The following is a 16785-nucleotide window of genomic DNA, read 5'->3' as shown; positions in this document are numbered from 1 at the left end:
GACTTCTATACATGGGGCCATGTCATATGAATTGTACATTCTCTTATGGAGCTATAGGGACATATCCAGCACTGCATAGTAGTAGCAGTAGTTGTTATTAAATTTGTATACTGTCCTTCACCCGCAGATCTCACGGCAGTTCACAACATAAAATTACAATATAAAAACCACAAAATACATAGTAAAAATAAGGACAACAAACCAATAATCCTCCTTCCCACAACACATTTAAAAGGGCATCAGGTGTCAGTCAGCCAAAGGCCTGGTTGGAGAGAAACATTGCCTGGCGCCTAAAGGTATATCATGAAGACATCAGCCAGAACTCCCTGGGGAGAGCATTCTACCAACAGGGAGCCATTGCAGAAAAGGCCCGTTCTTGCATTGGCACCCTCTAGACCACTTATGCAATGGGATTTCCCCTTTCTGTCCCCTCTCTGCATTCCCCCTACTTCTGGTTAGGGTGGGGGTGGTCTTCCTGAAGCAGATTTTGATGGCGCATGGTTGGTCTGCAGTGGGGAAGAAGAGGAATTTCTGTTACACAAGTGGAAGTCCGTTGCTCGAGCAGAACAACTATGACTAGTTTACACTTTTTTCTTATGGGGCCTCTCATTACTAAGTAAGAATTTCCATGTCACCCAGTTTTCAAAAAGATCAAGTAACTACAAAAACATGTGAATTTCTGATTAGAGTTTTATTCTGCATGTTCGTAAAACCAATCCATAATAAAATATATGTGATGTGTATTTATCAGCCATGGGCTAAAAATAAAAATCACAGTTCAATCCTTGTATATCCAATCAGAAGTCAGTCCTATTAAATTCATTGGAACTTATTTCCAGGTAGTCGTGAATAGGAGTGAAGCAAAATTTTTGAAATGATAATTATTTATTTGTAAATTATGACTTGAAATCATCCCAAACTGCTTTTTCTTCAGTTTTCTAGGATCTTGTCTGTTACAAAGACAGTGGACTAACTAAACTACTTAGTCTTACAGGGCTTTAAATTTTCTGCCTACTGACAGATAATTAGATAGATATATACACACACATCTAGGTCACTGCATTGGTTTCTCTTGAATGAGCGCAACAACTATGTTTAGATGGCCCTAAGGTTTAGCTCAGAATATTTTAAGTGTCTTTGCATCTTGATGTTAAAAGATAAGCAGGAAAAGTTTCTTTTTCGATTTATTACTCTTTTAAAGATGCTATAGGTCTATTTAACACATATATTATTTTGGCAAATTGAGGGGAGAATTTTTGCAGACCTAATCATCACATTACTTACAAGCTGAGAAAGAAATGCATGCTTTGTGCACTGATAATCAGACTCCATTTATTGAAGGCGTTCCCACATGCACTAACCCTCTGCGGAGTTCAGGAATGTTCAGGGCCCGAAGGATGAACATCTTGATTCTGACGTGCTGGTGTGTATTTCATCCTGCAGCATGTTTTCACAACAATCTCCTCCACACTTCGGGCAGCAAGCTAACGCCAGCATGTACAATAACAACATGAACATCAATGTATCCATGGTGACCAACACAAGCGGTATGAACAACATGAACCAGATGACAGGACAGATCAGCATGACCTCAGCAACCTCTGTGCCTACATCAGGGTTGTCCTCCATGGGTCCTGAGCAGGTGAGAATTCTCTGCCTGGTGAAATTTGTAACCAGTAGTTGATTTAATAGAGCTTTTTCCAACATAAACTACCAATTTTAACATTTGCCCTGGAGACACTCCCCTCTCACAGTAACCAACTCAAAATAGTGCAAGTCATTAAAAAGTGCATAAGAATGGCAGTGTAAAGAAGGGAGAAAAGTGGAGGTGAGCACATGGCACAACACCTTTTATGACATGTGCCGCCTCATTCAGTCTGCTCTCTTATTTTGTTTTTGTGGCTAGAAAGGTGTGTGTGTGTGTGTGCGCGCGCGCGCGCATGTATGCATGCAGTGTTGTGGTTTATTCAAAGATGCTTTCTATTTCCCCCAGTGACTTACAAACGGGTCTTCTCCCTGCCGTAGGTTAATGATCCTGCTATGAGAGGAGGCAATCTTTTTCCAAACCAACTACCTGGAATGGATATGATAAAGCAGGAGGGAGATGCATCACGGGTAAGATGGGTTCACATTTTACCTTGAATCTTTTAAGGAATAGATGCAATTTTCTCCAGTTGCATGTAATATGATTCTTCTTAAGTGGACTTCTTAGAAAACTATTCTGGCAAATTCATTCTCAAAACTAGTCGAATGAGCCTCCTGTATGGCGCACATATATGCGCTGAGGCTTCTCTCCAAAGCTGTCCCTGTGCAAGTTGAACATACTCCCTTTCCCTGCCCCTACAGCCTCCCCACACCCCTTCAGAATTTGCTCTGCAGGTTTAGACCTTTTGGAGCACATTTCAGGGCAGCTGCAAGGGGAAAGAGAAGGGGAAAGAGAAGGTAACATTGTGTTGTGCAAGTGGGATTCCACCCAGGCAACACTGGATTCCACCAACCATCATGCTTTTAACACCAGCTCAGCAAAACACTTAAAGACAAAAGTGTCCAAAAGCAGGCAAAAGTCTAAAGTCCATTTCTTTAGCGATCTGTGTTTATGTTTGACTCCCTTTTAATCATTCTTCTTTCAAAGTACCTTATGTCCTATATTGACCTGAAAGATCTCGTTTGCTCTTGTTTGAAGTACCCAGAAGAGTTAAATAAATAAATTATTATTATTATTATTTATTTATACCCTGCCCATCTGGCTGGGTTTCCCCAGCCAATCTGGGCAGCTTCCAACAAAAGATTAAAATACAATAATTAATCAAATATTAAAAACTTCCCTAAACAGGGCTGCCTTCAGATGTCTTCTAAAAGTCAGTTGTTTATTTCTTTGACATCTGATGGGAGGGTGTTCCACAGGGCAGGCGCCACTACTGAGAAGGCCCTCTGCCTGGTTCCCTTAACTTTGCTTCTCGCAATGAGGGAACAGCCAGAAGGCCCTCAGAGTTGGACCTCAGTGTCCGGGCAGAACGATGGGGGTGGAGACGCTCCTTCGGGTACACTGGGCAGAGACAGTTTAGGGCTTTAAAGGTCAGCACCAACACTTGGAATTGTGCTCGGAAATGTACTGGGAGCCAATGTAGGTCTTTCAGGACCGGTGTTATGTGGTTTCAGCGGCCACTCCCAGTCACCAGTCTAGCTGCCACATTCTGGATTAGTTGTAGTTTCCGGGGCACCTTCAAAGGTAGCCCCACGTAGAGCGCATTGCATTAGTCCAAGCAGGAGATAACCAGAGCGTGCACCACTCGGGCAAGACAGTCCACGGACAGGTAGGGTCTTAGCCTGCGTACCAGATGGAGCTGGTAGACAGCGGCCCTGGACACAGAATTGACCTGCGCCTCCATGGACAGCTGTGAGTCCAAAATGACTCCCAGGCTGCGCACTTGGTCCTTCAGAGGCATAGTTACCCCATTCAGGACCAGGGAGTCCTCCACACCTGCCTGCCCCTTGTCCCCCAAGAACAGTACATGCCCAGTTAAGCATTGCTATTAATGCCTCTTTTTCCTTTTTGGTCTTCTAGAAATATTGCTGACCCTGAAGATTGCTAATTTCTTCAACTGACTGGGTTCCCCAGCCCAGACTTCTTACCAGTTTGAAGAGCTGCATATGTTTGGTTTTGCCCCAACTGTTCTGCCAGTCGGTTCTGCTGGAGAAAGTAGAGTTTAGTGCTGCAAACGGAACAACGCCACTTGAGTGGAATCAAAACCATTGTTGGTGGAGGAGCAGCCTCTTCTTTGACAGTCTGAAGCTAGCGTACAGACAGTTGCTCAGTCTGTTCACTGCATTCACCTTAGTGCAACTTAGATCTCTCCTGCAAAGTAAATGTTGATAGCCAGTTTTCATAAACCGTGTCAGATTGAATGTATTTAAATGTATGTATTTAAGGAAAACCAACCATGCTCTCATTCTGTTCTGTTTGTAGATTTAGATCTTTATCTCTTTCTGTTTTCCTTCGCTACACAGTCTGGTGCAAAGGATTCAGTTCCATCTGGAAATAAGTGGGTTAATATTAAAACCTCCACTTTAGGAGGTGGGGCGTTAGCTGGATTACGACTCTCATAGTGCTAAATGACAAAATGTGGAGAACAGACATCTAACTAACTATTTTGGGAGAAAGGTATCTAGTTGACTAGACATCCCATGCTAGAAAACAAAACCAGTCCGTTTTGAAAAGGTTTACATTTGTAAACAGGTTAAAATATCCTGTGAGAGGGCTCTTTTTAAAGTTCTTTTGGTTACTTTGAATGAAATCATGAGTCAAACCAATTTAAGTTCCCATTCAATTGATTTCAGCATCCTAAAAAATTAACTAAAGTTAGCATCCCTTTTCTCCTGCCTTCAGTTGCCCTTTCTCTGTTTCTTTTCTTACAGGATGGAGAAATGAATAACCCTCATTGTATCCCTAGGTTTGTTACCTGAGTTCTAGGTTGCAGGTAACTAGTTGCTGAATAATCATTTTAAATAAGGGTGCATCTTTTGGTGATGGAAGTGGCAGGATTGAGGCATAAAAAAATCAGAACTTAAAGGCATCTGATGTAAATGATAAAACTTAATTTTCCCCCCAGCTCCACAACTGGGGAAAATAATGACTTAAGCTATGGCAGATATCACTACAGAGTTAACCATCATGTGTTCTAATTATTTTGAAGCAGCGGGGACTGAGGACATTTTGTAAGGTACATAAAAACCAGTTTCTATGTAAACAAGCAATAATTTAAGTTGAAGACTTTAGTGTTTTAATTGTATAATTTTGTGAGGTATACATGTTGTGGAGTTGATTTCCAAATGAGGTACTTCAGTATTAAATTAGATATCTTCATAGCTATGTGTGTCTCCTGGGGAAAAAAGTGTTTTGTAAAGGATCACAATGCCTTGATTAGACCTAATTTGTAGGCTTGAAACTTCATTTTCTAAACCTTGCGATTCTGCTCATAAAGTCATTTATCTAACCTTATATTATATGCAGCCACTGTAGGAGCCAATTCTTGACTTTTTTGTATGTTTATATTCTTTCTTAATGAATCTTAGAAAAACTGTTGTTCAGCAGGCCACTGATTAAGGTGGTTTTACTTTTACCTGCTATGGTTCCAGTAATGTTTTAGTATAAGCTGGCATCAGTTTCTGTGGACTTAAAATACCAGGAAGCTGGTTGTTTTCGACCTCCTGTTTCTCTCTTCCCCACAATCCACACACTTTCATACCTGGACTCAAAATTTTGGATGTTACTTAAAATGCAATGCATTTTATATTATCTCAATCATCATTCATGTATATGGGAGAAGGTTTGTTAACCTTGAAATCTTGTTTGCTTGTGATGAGGGTTAAAATATACAAAGAATCTGACTTTCATAGAGTGCTAAGAAAAAAAAATAAGTTAAGGAATATATAGAATTCATTTCAAACCATTTGTTTCCTGTTGAGTGGCTCTCCTGTTACACTGGGAGAAACTGCACTTCTGAGCAGTCACCCACCACTTTGTCGGTTAAACTCAAAAGTAGCTATTCAGACAACTGAGCCATCTGGTGGAAATCTATGATATGTCAGCCCTGAGCTCCATAACATTAAGAAAAGTTTTTTAATATTAATAGTAAAATTATGTCTGGATTAAAATTTTATCATTTTTAACCTCTAGGTCTTGGATTAAATATTTTACCTTTGAAATATTATCTCTCAAAACATTTTTAAGTTTAAAAAGTAGGCAAATAAGTAATTTTTAACTTGGGCCAGTTCAGAATATTTCTTCGTTTGCCCATATTTAGTTGAATTTTAAAATAAGTGGTTATATCCATCAGAAATTTTATTGGGGTCAATGAATTGAAAACAATGAGTAGGCATTTTCTGGTTATGTTAATCATGCTAGAGAAAAAGGTAACCATGCCAAATCAATTTCTTTTTTATAATCAGTGTTTCTAATTCCATACACAGTAAAATTGATAGAGATAGCAATTGGATTTTATGCTGGAATATAATCAGTGTTCTCTTATAATAAGTGTGAAGGACTTAAAATGTCTTAATTTTTTAAAAAAATTACACATATATAACCACATGGCATAGCGGGTTGGACTAGATGTCCCTTGATGGTCCCCCAACTCTACAATTATACAATTATATGAAAGCTCCATTCAACCAAATTCAGGTAAAGTGATATCAGTGAAGTTGATATTTTTCAACATCTAACAGTTAATCAAAGATTTTTTAAAAATGGGGGCCCCACCAGTCCATTAGTCTATATTAACTGAAAGCAATGTTTTTGCCATTTATATAAAGCATTTTTAATCTATGTGGGTTTTCTTTCTTTCTTTTTTTACAAAAAGGAGTTCATATGGGCTTAACACATGAAAAAGGTGGTTCAGCTCTACTTGCAAAACCCAAAGATACACAATCAGTTTTGAAATGCAACTTAAGCCATTAATTGTTGGTGTGAATTTAAAGTTTTCTAGTATTTGTATGGTAGTATTGCTACCTAAGAGCAAAAGCATTCTCTGCACAAAAGAAAATTACTGTAGTGGCTTTGGTTTTTAATTAGAATTTTCTCCCTGGTGTTTCTTTGTAGACTAAAACAAAATCTTTTTAGTTTCTTTCTACAGGTAAAGCTATGTGCAAGAACCTCAAAATGCTAAAATCTAGCATAATGCCTTAGATCTGTTTTTAAGTCTTGTATATTCCTACATAGCTGTCTGATGTATTATATTTGTATAGTGAATTGTGTACAATTTTGAAATAAGCGCATCATCACTTAGCTTTCAGTCGTTGAATAGAGATGATGGACACATTTCTTCAAGCATTGATTCTTATTTTTTTCCTTTTGTCATTTGTGGGTTTTATTTGTACAGTTCCTCATGAAGTTGCATCTGAGATGTGTATGAGTGTGTGTATATGAAAAGATTATACGAGGGTAAAACTAAGCAATATATAAACTATGGTTCTTCAGGAGAAAGCTTACAGTGTTTTCAGGTTGTGATTTATTTTCAAGACTGAGTTGACTCTGAACATCACTTTGTTCACCTGCATTGATGTTTGTATTTCTAGTGTGAGCAGTTTATGCAAAGGTAGATATATTCAGAGAAATTTTAAATACATTTATGCAAGTTAATATTGCTTTGCTGATGCTATTTGCTTATTTGATGTTAAATAATGCTATTGTAAATAAAGAATTCTGTTATTGCATCATTTAATAAATTTTAATGCCTTCGGGTTTTACATGGCTTTAGACATAGCAACATTTCTTCTGTTGTGCCATTTGTGCGTGCAAAAAGTTGTGCCAGGAGAGTCACAGCATCCCAGTTGGTAGATGGCGCTGAGTTGAATTAAGACAGCAGGCTTCTTCATTGGTCCTCTCAATGTACTGTCTCTAGAGCTGGCACGCTTAAGTCATTCCAGTAATGGACTCTTTAACACCTGGGTTCAAGTGCAGTTAGCACAGCCTGCCATACTAAATGTGTATACCTTGGAAACCTGTGGGCAAAATCTGATAAATGATCTACTAACCAGTGTTCCCCCTCACCTGTGGTCTCATGCAGTACAGGATGAGCAGCAAAAACTGAGGGGAATTGTGTGTGTTTGTGTGTGTGTGTACACGTGTACACGTGTACTTGCCTATCACTTCTGGGCTATTAAAAGCAGTGAGGGGGTGAGCCCATGCATTCCCCCCACTATTCCTTTGAAGACAACCACAGCAAAGAGGATCGCACTGGCTTTGAGTGCTGCATTGGAGTAGGGTGGGTGGGTGGTGGAAGAGAGACACAACTTTCAGAAAATGCAGGGCTTAAAAAAAGAGGCAATGGAAGAACTTGACCTACTATGCAAGCCCTTTTTCTATTACTATTTCAACATTAGTTTCTCGGTTGCTATCTGAGCCATCTTAAAGAGCCTGTATAATGTAAACTGGTTGCAAGAAACACTTGGAAAACCCCAACAACTTTGATGGAGCTGTAATTATAGCATTATAGCACCGTAAGAACGCCTACACACAAGTCCATATCAGGGGCCCTAACGGCACTATATCTTTTGCTGAGGAAAACTATGACACGGAAAGGATTGTAAGTGGTGGGAAATAACCCTTCTGTGTGGCATACAAACACAGATACACATTTCTGGGGAGGTATTGCAGCCAAATAGCGCTGCTTCAACTTTGTTGCAGAGTAGACTCTATTCTCATTTGCTTTTTCTTTGAGACACAGGAAGTTGCCTTATACCAAGTCAGACCTCTGCTTCGTTTAGCTCAGCATTGTCTACACTGACTGTAGCTCTCCAGATTTCTAGAAGAGAAGGGTTCCCAGAATCATAGAATCATAAAAGTTGGAAGGGACCCTTAGGCTCCTCTAGTCCAACCCCCTGCAATGCAGGAATATGCAGCTGTCCCTTATGGGGATCGTGGCTGCAACCTTGGCATAACCAACACCATACTCTGACCAACAGAGCTATCTAGCTGCCAACTAGATAACTGGAGATGCCAAGAACTGAACCTGGAAACTCCTGCATACAAAGCCAGGTGCTGTGCTACTGCGCACAGGATCCTTTCCTAAATAAAGACCTCCCCAACTTTTCAGCCCCACCACACCTTACTACATTTCTTTGTGTCACCCAATGAAATTGACTGACAGATTTAAGTGCAAGGGTTGACATTTCGATTTTTGGCAGATTGAAAATAATTTTATTCTGGGTTTCATTAGCTATATGCTCACTGAAGAGTATACTGAATTTTCTGGGTTATCTGCTATGCTGCTACATAGACCTGAGTTACATGCTGCCTATCATTCTGAACAGTGGAGCATATCAGGAGAGACCACCACCACCTTTGACTGATTCTCCCACTTGTTCTGTACCTCAGTAGCAAGTTGGTTTTTCTTCAGCAGGTGCTTTTACCGCTCGGTCAACTACATTTTGGGGCTACTGGAAGTTATTTCTAATATCCTTTTGAGGCCTCCTCTTAAGTGGTCACTGGTGTCATTGGGGCAGGCAGCCTGAGCGCCCCCTTCAGCAAAAATTGCAGGAGGGCCTCCAAATTCAAAAGGGCTAGTTTTCCATATCTTGAAGTAAGTAGAGTAAACACATTGATATCTAACAGGGCATTGCTCCTGTTTTCAGAATTCATTCCAAACTGTTCCCAGCTCTGATTGCTCTGAAAGGAAATTTATCAGACACTGATCACTCTGCACTTGAGGCTATAATATATCTATAGCCTCATTCTTTGGCAATGCACATTTTGTTGACCCACTTTCAGCTTTGTACTTATCCGAGGTTTCAAGCCAAATAGGGGAAGAACCAAAATGGCAAGTCCAAGTATTACTAGTCTGGCAACTATTCTAAGTACCACCTGCACCAGAAAGCCAAGGCTACATCATCAAACCCCACTGGAAAGGAATGAAGCTCCCTACCTGACAACAGATCAGTTTTAAAAATTCTGAGGAAAACTGCTACTTAACCCCAAGAGGTGGGACTAACCACACAAAGCAAAATCAGGGGCAAGGAGAAGGGAAACCCCTGCAGAACAAAACCACAAAGACAAAGGTGGTGTCAGAGAGCAGCTTCACTGAGCACTTTCAGCCTTTCGCTTTCTCCGTCAGTGGGAATGGAAAGTAAGCCACAGGAATGGCATTCACATCTATCACTATCTAGATGGCATTCTGTGGCAGGTGTGTCTGAAAGCACAAATAACACCAAATAAGCTCACACTAATGTTTTATTGCCAACTGGAAAAAAGACTTGGGTGCAGGTTATCTAGCATCTAGATTCAGTTTTTTACTTGACATTCTTACTTTCTGACAGAGTGATTAAAGTGGTTGTCCATCAATAGGAACTACTCAGCATGGTCAGAATTGAAACCTTGCACAACCTTTGGAGCTCAGTGGTCTCATATACTGAAAGGATGGTTTGGCCTGCAAAGTCAACCTTCTGGGTGCTAAACAGACTGTGCTTGAAAGGGGAACTGCTGTTTCTTGGGATACAGCTTGGGCAGGGTTTTTTTTTTCTCCATTGGTGAAGGATGTGAATAATGGGAAGATCCCCTTTGTGGTCTCCACCAGGAGCTGATCTTAGTTCTGCATATGCAATGCACTTTTATCCATGCACATATATATATGTATATATATATATCGCCTTCCCACTTTGTCCAGTGGGGCTTACTCCTTTGTAAACCACTTCCCATGAAACACTGGTAATTGTGGCTCTGAGATGAATAGGAATCCCCCTTAAAATTCAGCCCCATTAAATTACAGTTCCCAGGATTCTTTGGGGAAAGCCATGCTAGTTTAAAGTGCTGTGTTGCTGCTTTAAATGTATAGTGCCTAAGGAAATCAAAGTAAAGAACGGCGCACCTTCCTCCCAGGCTTTGTTGTCGGGGAAAACATTGCCAATTATCAAGAACTAACGGAGGAGGCCATGTTCATCCTAAAGACATGCAGCTGCAAATAGCTCCCTCTAGTGTCAGTGGAATATATTTGCACGCAAGGCAATATTTCAGACAAAGTTAAGTCAACCGTCTCCTGACTGTATAAGAAACAACTATCGCTGCTCAGGCACCCCAAGAGCGTCGCAGCAGCACCAGGTACCGCCTTGACCACAGTTCTTGTCCTATTAAACATTTCGCACTTACCCGAAGACCCGAGGGATCCGATACTGATTCTGGCATGATGAGTAAAGCACGTGTGGGGGGGGGGGGAAGAATCTGCCCCCAGCGCATCCTTGGGCGAACTTGGGTTGCAGCCTGCTGCCAGCTCACGGCCAACAGCCACTTCTGGACTATCTTTGCACTCTGTTCCACCTTGCTTTGGGCAGCAAGTCCCTTTTCCTTTGTTCCCCCTTCTTTCTGTCCCTTTCACTCTCACTCTCCCTCGATAACTTTGTTGAGATCTGCTGGAGAGATAGCTTTGGAGGGGGCTGCATGAAGAAACCGAACAGGCGTCGTGGCGAAGAAAAAACTAGGAGACCAGAATTTTCGCAGCTCCGGAAGTTCAGCAGGGAATCTGGGAGCTCAGGCAAGCTGTGCGCCTTCGCTTGCGCCCGTTCGTTTCTCCGAGCCGCTGGAGTCCTGGCTGCATCCTGCACGGGGGTCCTTTTTCCAGAGCGAAACCCAAAGCGCCAGTCTCTTTTCTCTGCCGAATTGCAAGCTACTAGCAGGCATACACAGCCGGGCACACGCAGCCGACGCTTACACCCCTTCCGTTGATCTCTTTGAAACCAAAGTCAGATTGGCTATAGGACTCTGGTAGCCCTTGCCCATTCCTTGACCGCAGTGCAGACTTTAAAGCACGTTTAAAGGGTTGCTGCCCTTTCAGGGTCGTATAAATCGTTGCGGTGAGTTGGAAGCGATGCTCCGCCTCCGCGGATGCTGGATTTCTTTCTTTCTTTCTTCTCTCCCGTTTGTTTTCTCCCGGAGACCAAGCCTTCCTTAAAAGATCTTACATAGAAGATTCCCTGAACGGAGGAGCTGTGCTCTTCGCTTCCTCCTCCCCATTTTGAAAAAAAAGTTGTATTTACAGTATTATATTGCACGTCGAAGGTGCGAAGTGCAATACTTGGAGCAGGGCGGCCAGCTGCAAAAGAGGACCAGGCACCCGCACTTTTGAGAATTGCGTAGAATAAGAGGGAGGCTTCCGTGGAGACAGCTTGGTGCGCGAGCTGCTCCTGCAGAAATTAATCTAAGTTGACGATTCTGGAGGAGTCCTGGCAGCGCTAGTGGGATGTCCCATGGACATTCATTGGGGCCCTGCCTTTCCTTCAGTTTCTCTCCCCCCCCCCCGTTTGTAATAATGTTATCACAGGTGAACGTGTCGCTAAAATATAGCCTACCGGCAAGAGAATAATTCATTGTTGATAGCAAGCATTGTGCATGTGTGCGGTTTTTTAAAATTAAATTCATTCTAGCTATTAAAATGCATGTAATTGGCTCCCTCCAAGTAAGCGTACTTGGAAACGGGCGGTGCATAGTATACCATGGATAGTAATAAATATTTCAGCGACTTGGTAGTGTACAGAAATCTCTTCTCCACAGAGATCTCCAGGATACATTAAAAAAAAATTATTCAAACAACTTCATTTCCAAAAGCAGAGCAGCCTGATCAAAGTTTTTTGACTGCATGATTTGGGAGTACTATGAAAAGAAGTTGAATAGGGGATCTAAACAGTTCTTAAAAGGACGGGTTTCAACAGAAAAACAACATTTAAAAAATCTCAGTGCATCTCATGGGGTGCTGCTCTAAAGGGCAGTGGGAAAATGGGGGTAAGAAATTGACATTGGCTTTCAAAACACCCAAAGTTTATAACAAACATTTCGGGCGTGCCACTAATAGCTCTTTGGAAACTCTTCCCCGCTGTTGGTGTGCCCTTGTGAAAGTAACGTAGGCCGGGCTGTAGCTGACATCATACTCAGAGTAAACCTACTGGATTCAATGGATTTTAGTCCACATTTATTTCTACTCTTAATATGACCTAAATACAACTCCTTAGTCTTTAAATGCTCTTGTATCACATCTTTGTTTGATTGATGGCAATGCGGGGGGGGTTGATTTTTTGATGCCAACCTTCCTGCGTCTTTGTCTCATTGTGAAAAAGTGGCTGGCCTCCCTAGTCCAAAGTTTCTGAGCCGCATTTTGAGACTTTCACACGCCATTGCTCACAGCTGCCGCCCTAACACATTTGTATGTGTAGAAGAGTTTCTGTTCTTAACGGGCAACGCTCCCTAACGTGATTTCTCCTAATTTTTCCATGACTGTGAACACACCCAAAGCTGATGGGCATTGCCATTAAAATGATGCACGTGCGCCACATCTTGTGATCAGTTATGTGTGGTGCGGCTTATCTGCACCCCGCCCCAATGTTTTATTAAAGTTGACACCCCTGGGGGGGGGGTGAAAATTACAATGCAAAAGAAAACCTTTTCGCTTTATCTCCCTTGTCCCTTATTTTCATTCAAGTTATAACCAACATCAGTTACATTATCAAAGGTTCCCTTACCTTCGCAAGTTTCACCAGAGGGCTGCGAAATTTGGAGGCCGTTGGTGTTTTTTATTAAATTGATAGGGCTTCCTGTCGCTCTGTCATTTTCGGTTGAAACCAGAGATGAGCCAAGATGAAATGGACAAAGACTTCCTGGACCCTTTAAGGAACAATAGGGAAAACGTAGGCTGTAAATGGTCGCAAAGCACCTTAAAAGTCGGGGAATTCTCTTGACAGTTCGTAAAACGCTTAAAAATGCGCGCGTGTTCTTTCTCTTTAAGAAAAAAGCCCCCAATATTTTATTCTGGGCAAACTGATCTATGATTCCAGCCTACCCTCCAGTTACATAATTCTGAAAGGGAGGGATGTAAATTGGGGGGGGGCAATGTTCCTATTACCTCAACCTGATTCACACGTGAGTGCTTGTGCTACCGGGAGGAAGGCTAAGGAAAATGGGGAGGAACACAATTAACAGTTGCGTTAATTTCAGCAGGTGTAGTAGGTCACGTGGCAAACTATCTCTAATAAAATCCCGTCTTCTACAGCTCCGCCTCCTTTCTTCCATCTGGCTACACTAGCAGCTACTGGTAGGTATCTGTGCGTTTTCTCAAACTCAAATGTTCGTAGGGAGAAAAGGGAGAAAACAAGAAGCGCTTCCACGGCCACCTTCCTTTGGAGAATCTCTCGGCAGCTCCTCCTATTCAATAAACCCCCTTTTGCAACATTAAAAGTAGATCAGGCACGTTGGAGGCGGGTACGGGGAATTAAGGGGACAGAACGCGGTTGGGACTTACAGTCAAGTAGTTATCTCTTCCTCTGTTCCAAATATGTATTATTATTTTTATTTATTTTGGCCGCCGTCTTTATTCCCAGGCAATGCCTTTGTCCTTCGCCTCCCCTTTGGGAGGTTCTACTCTTACGAAACAATGTTTGCCCAGAAAACGCCTCATGCGGCACAATCTTATACAAAACTGCTCAATAAGGAGCCCCACCGTGTTTAATTGGTTTATTCCCAGGAATATGTTCGCAGAGGATCCGCCGGGAAGTGTGCTGGGCGAAACTAGATGCGATCATGTTGCACGGTTTCTTGCATTTCCCAGTAAGATTACCGTATTAGTTTATTTTATGGGGGGGGGGGCGGATATGCATAATCTTGAGGCACTTTGAAGGCTATCAGATTTATTCCGGCATAAGATATCGTGGACCATTCAGATGCATGAAATGTTTTCCTGTGTTGAAAGTATAATATGCTTCCATATGCTGTTGCGGGGAGGGGGTGTAAACGGTGAAGCCAGAAGGATACTATGCGGAAAGTACGAACGAGCAAGTGACAGTCGCACAAGTAACCTATCTCCTGACATGTCACATAAACGGAATGCGGCACACGGTACTGTAATTTACAGCTAGTTGATCGTTCTTTACCATCGCTGACGCGATTCCCGCTTCTCCCATCAGCCTCCAGATAAGGCTTATTAATCTGTGATTCCGAATTTCAGGATCGCTCCCTGCAACTAATGCCAAAGTTTTGTGCTGCGAACCCCGCGTTTTGTGCGACTCCCCAAACCGAGTAATTGACAAAAGAAATCGGAGTCACAAGTTAATGTCAAAAATCCATCCTTGTCCCATTGACTCCAAACCAGTGCCAAAGTTTGGTGCCATTTTGTGCCGCAACGCCCCCCGCTTTCCCAGCCCCCCCCCCAGCTATTGATGAGTGGTCCTTGGCTGAGAGAATAGGTTGGGCAGAATTGGATGCTAAGGAACTCCTCATCTTTGAGCCATCTCGGAGGAACCCTCCTTTTCCTTTGGTTTACTTTAACCTTCCCTGGTGAAGGTAGGACTATAGATGTTTTCACAGTACTGTAATGTTGACAAGACCTCATTTTTTATTTCTCTTTTTTGAGCACTTCATGTAGTAAACGCTGTTAAGGTAGGGAGAGCGGAAGAGAGTTGGAAACAAAACTGACCGCCAGTGCCGATTGCATCTTGGGCAGTCATTGCTGAGATGTGATGCGGAGCGAAGGCTCTCCACCTTTCTCCTCCTCCTCCTCCTCCTCCTCCTCCTCCTCCCCACTAAGCAAGCCGGTCTTTGACCAATAGCTGGTGCCGTCTAAGGAGGCGGGCGAAGGTGGTGGTCGGAGAGAGACTTGCATCTCTCCGCCCGCCTCCTCTCGGCAAGCATCCTTGGAGCACCATCTGCCCGCAAGGCACACGTGGGTCTTCCTTAAGAGGCCGCTTCTGGTAGGCGCCGCGTCGAGGGGCGGCCAGAAGAACCGTCCGGGCCCTGCGAGGAGCGCAGAGCAAGTTGAACAACTCCGGAGTGAGTAGCAGCTGCGGGCAGCAAACTTCCCTTCCTTGCCTGGCTGCCTTCCATCCCGGGAGCCTCTGACGTTGCCGGGGAGCGGGAGCGTCCAAACACCATAGCTGTCAACGTTTCTCCCTTTTTTAAGGGAAATTCCCTTATTCCGAATAGGATTCCTCGCGACAAAAGGGAAAAGTTGACAGCTATGCCAAACACCTGCTAGGGTAGATGCCTCCCAAAGAAAACCGGAGTGACTCCAGTTCTAGAGCGAGCGCCAGATCACTTTTGCCAGCAGAATTACTAGGAGAGAAAGGGATGCTGCTTTCTGCAGGTGTTTGGGACGAGTATTTCGACTTTAGCTGCGGCGCCAGGACCGATCCTTAGTCCAAGGCGTCTCGCCTGCCTCCCACTCGAGCCCGCCGGCCAGCCGGGGCAGATCTGCCCTAGGAGGGCCCGCCTCTGCCCTTGGGAGGGTGCTCGTTGCTTAAGTGGAGTAGGAAGCGCTCGGTCCCCTCTGTCCCTTGCCGGCGATGGAGAGCCAGATCTGACGGGTAGGACTGGTGCTGGGACCCTCACTTCCTAAGAGGAGGTGGCTGGGCTGGCGACGCCAGCCTCCCCGAGGCGACACCGGTCCTGGGTCTCTAGGGCAAGAAAGCAGGGAGGTTCTGGGAGGACAGCAAGCCCTGCTACCGCAGTGGGCCAGATCCCAGACGTGGACCACAAGTCCCTGTAAAGATCTGGCTGATGGTTAAGTAGGGAGCGTCAAGGAGTCTTTAACCCACCGCTGGTCCCTGGAGTCATTTTTATTTCATAGGCAGAGATAACTTTCCCCGCATGGATTCTGAATAGCATCCCTCGCTTTTTAGTGACTCTGTTTGGCTTATTCATTCCCAGAAGGGCGCCCCTGCCGTGGAGCTCAATGGGACTTATCTCCCAGAGAAGAAAGGGTTTTCAGGATCGCAGCGCAGGAGGGCCTCCTCTGTGCACAACCCGACGTCTTTCAGGAGGTGGGGCGGCTGCGGAAGGGGGCATTTCAGCTGGTTCTGGCCAGCCATGGAAGGTGCAGGAGGAGCCCCCGAGTGGGGAGCATAGCTGTCAACTTTTCCCTTTTCTTGCGAGGAATCCTTGACAGCTATGGTGGGGAGCGCCGCCTCTGCGAGAGCTGCTTGCGGAGGCGCTCCTCGAGGTTTGGCGGAAAGGGAGCACCGTCAGGGCGACGAGACCTGCGGGAGCAACACCGCGAAGCGCCGCTTCCCTGGATCAGAGCTTTCCCAAAGTCACAGATCCCTTCCAGTGCAGTCCCTAGGAGAGTTGCTCGCGAGTAGCTCCATCCGAGTTCAAAGGAGCTTACTCTTCCAAGATGCGTTTACAGCCTCATCTTAGGCAGCTTTATTCAGAAATAAGCCTAGCATGATATGGGAAACTAAAAAATGAACACTGACAGGCATTTTCTCCCCTTACTTATTCTACCCCATGAAAAGCAGCATGGGGAGATTTTTTATTAC

General features: G+C 43.7%; 1 protein-coding gene across 25 annotated transcripts in view; it reads left to right on the top strand.

Annotated features, from left to right (window-relative positions):
• NCOA2 (nuclear receptor coactivator 2) overlaps positions 1-7255 on the top strand; it is a 125636-nt gene extending 118381 nt beyond the window's left edge. For 24 of the 25 annotated variants that reach the window (XM_083623173.1, XM_083623182.1, XM_083623191.1 and 21 more), the window contains 3 exons: positions 1444-1642; positions 2026-2115; positions 3566-7255. In XM_083623173.1, coding sequence (XP_083479299.1) covers positions 1444-1642; positions 2026-2115; positions 3566-3577 — 301 coding nt within the window. In that variant the 3' untranslated portion in view covers positions 3578-7255. Of the gene's footprint in view, positions 1-1443; positions 1643-2025; positions 2246-3080 lie in introns of all 25 variants that reach the window. The other variant, XR_014550371.1, reaches the window with a different exon arrangement.
• The last annotated feature ends 9530 nt before the right edge of the window (positions 7256-16785 follow it).

Source organism: Podarcis filfolensis, assembly GCF_964270895.1.
Source record: "Podarcis filfolensis genome assembly, chromosome: 7".
Lineage (NCBI taxonomy): Eukaryota > Metazoa > Chordata > Lepidosauria > Squamata > Lacertidae > Podarcis > Podarcis filfolensis.
The sequence above is the reverse complement of the archived record's forward strand: the minus strand, read 5'-3'. Positions and strand labels throughout refer to the sequence as shown.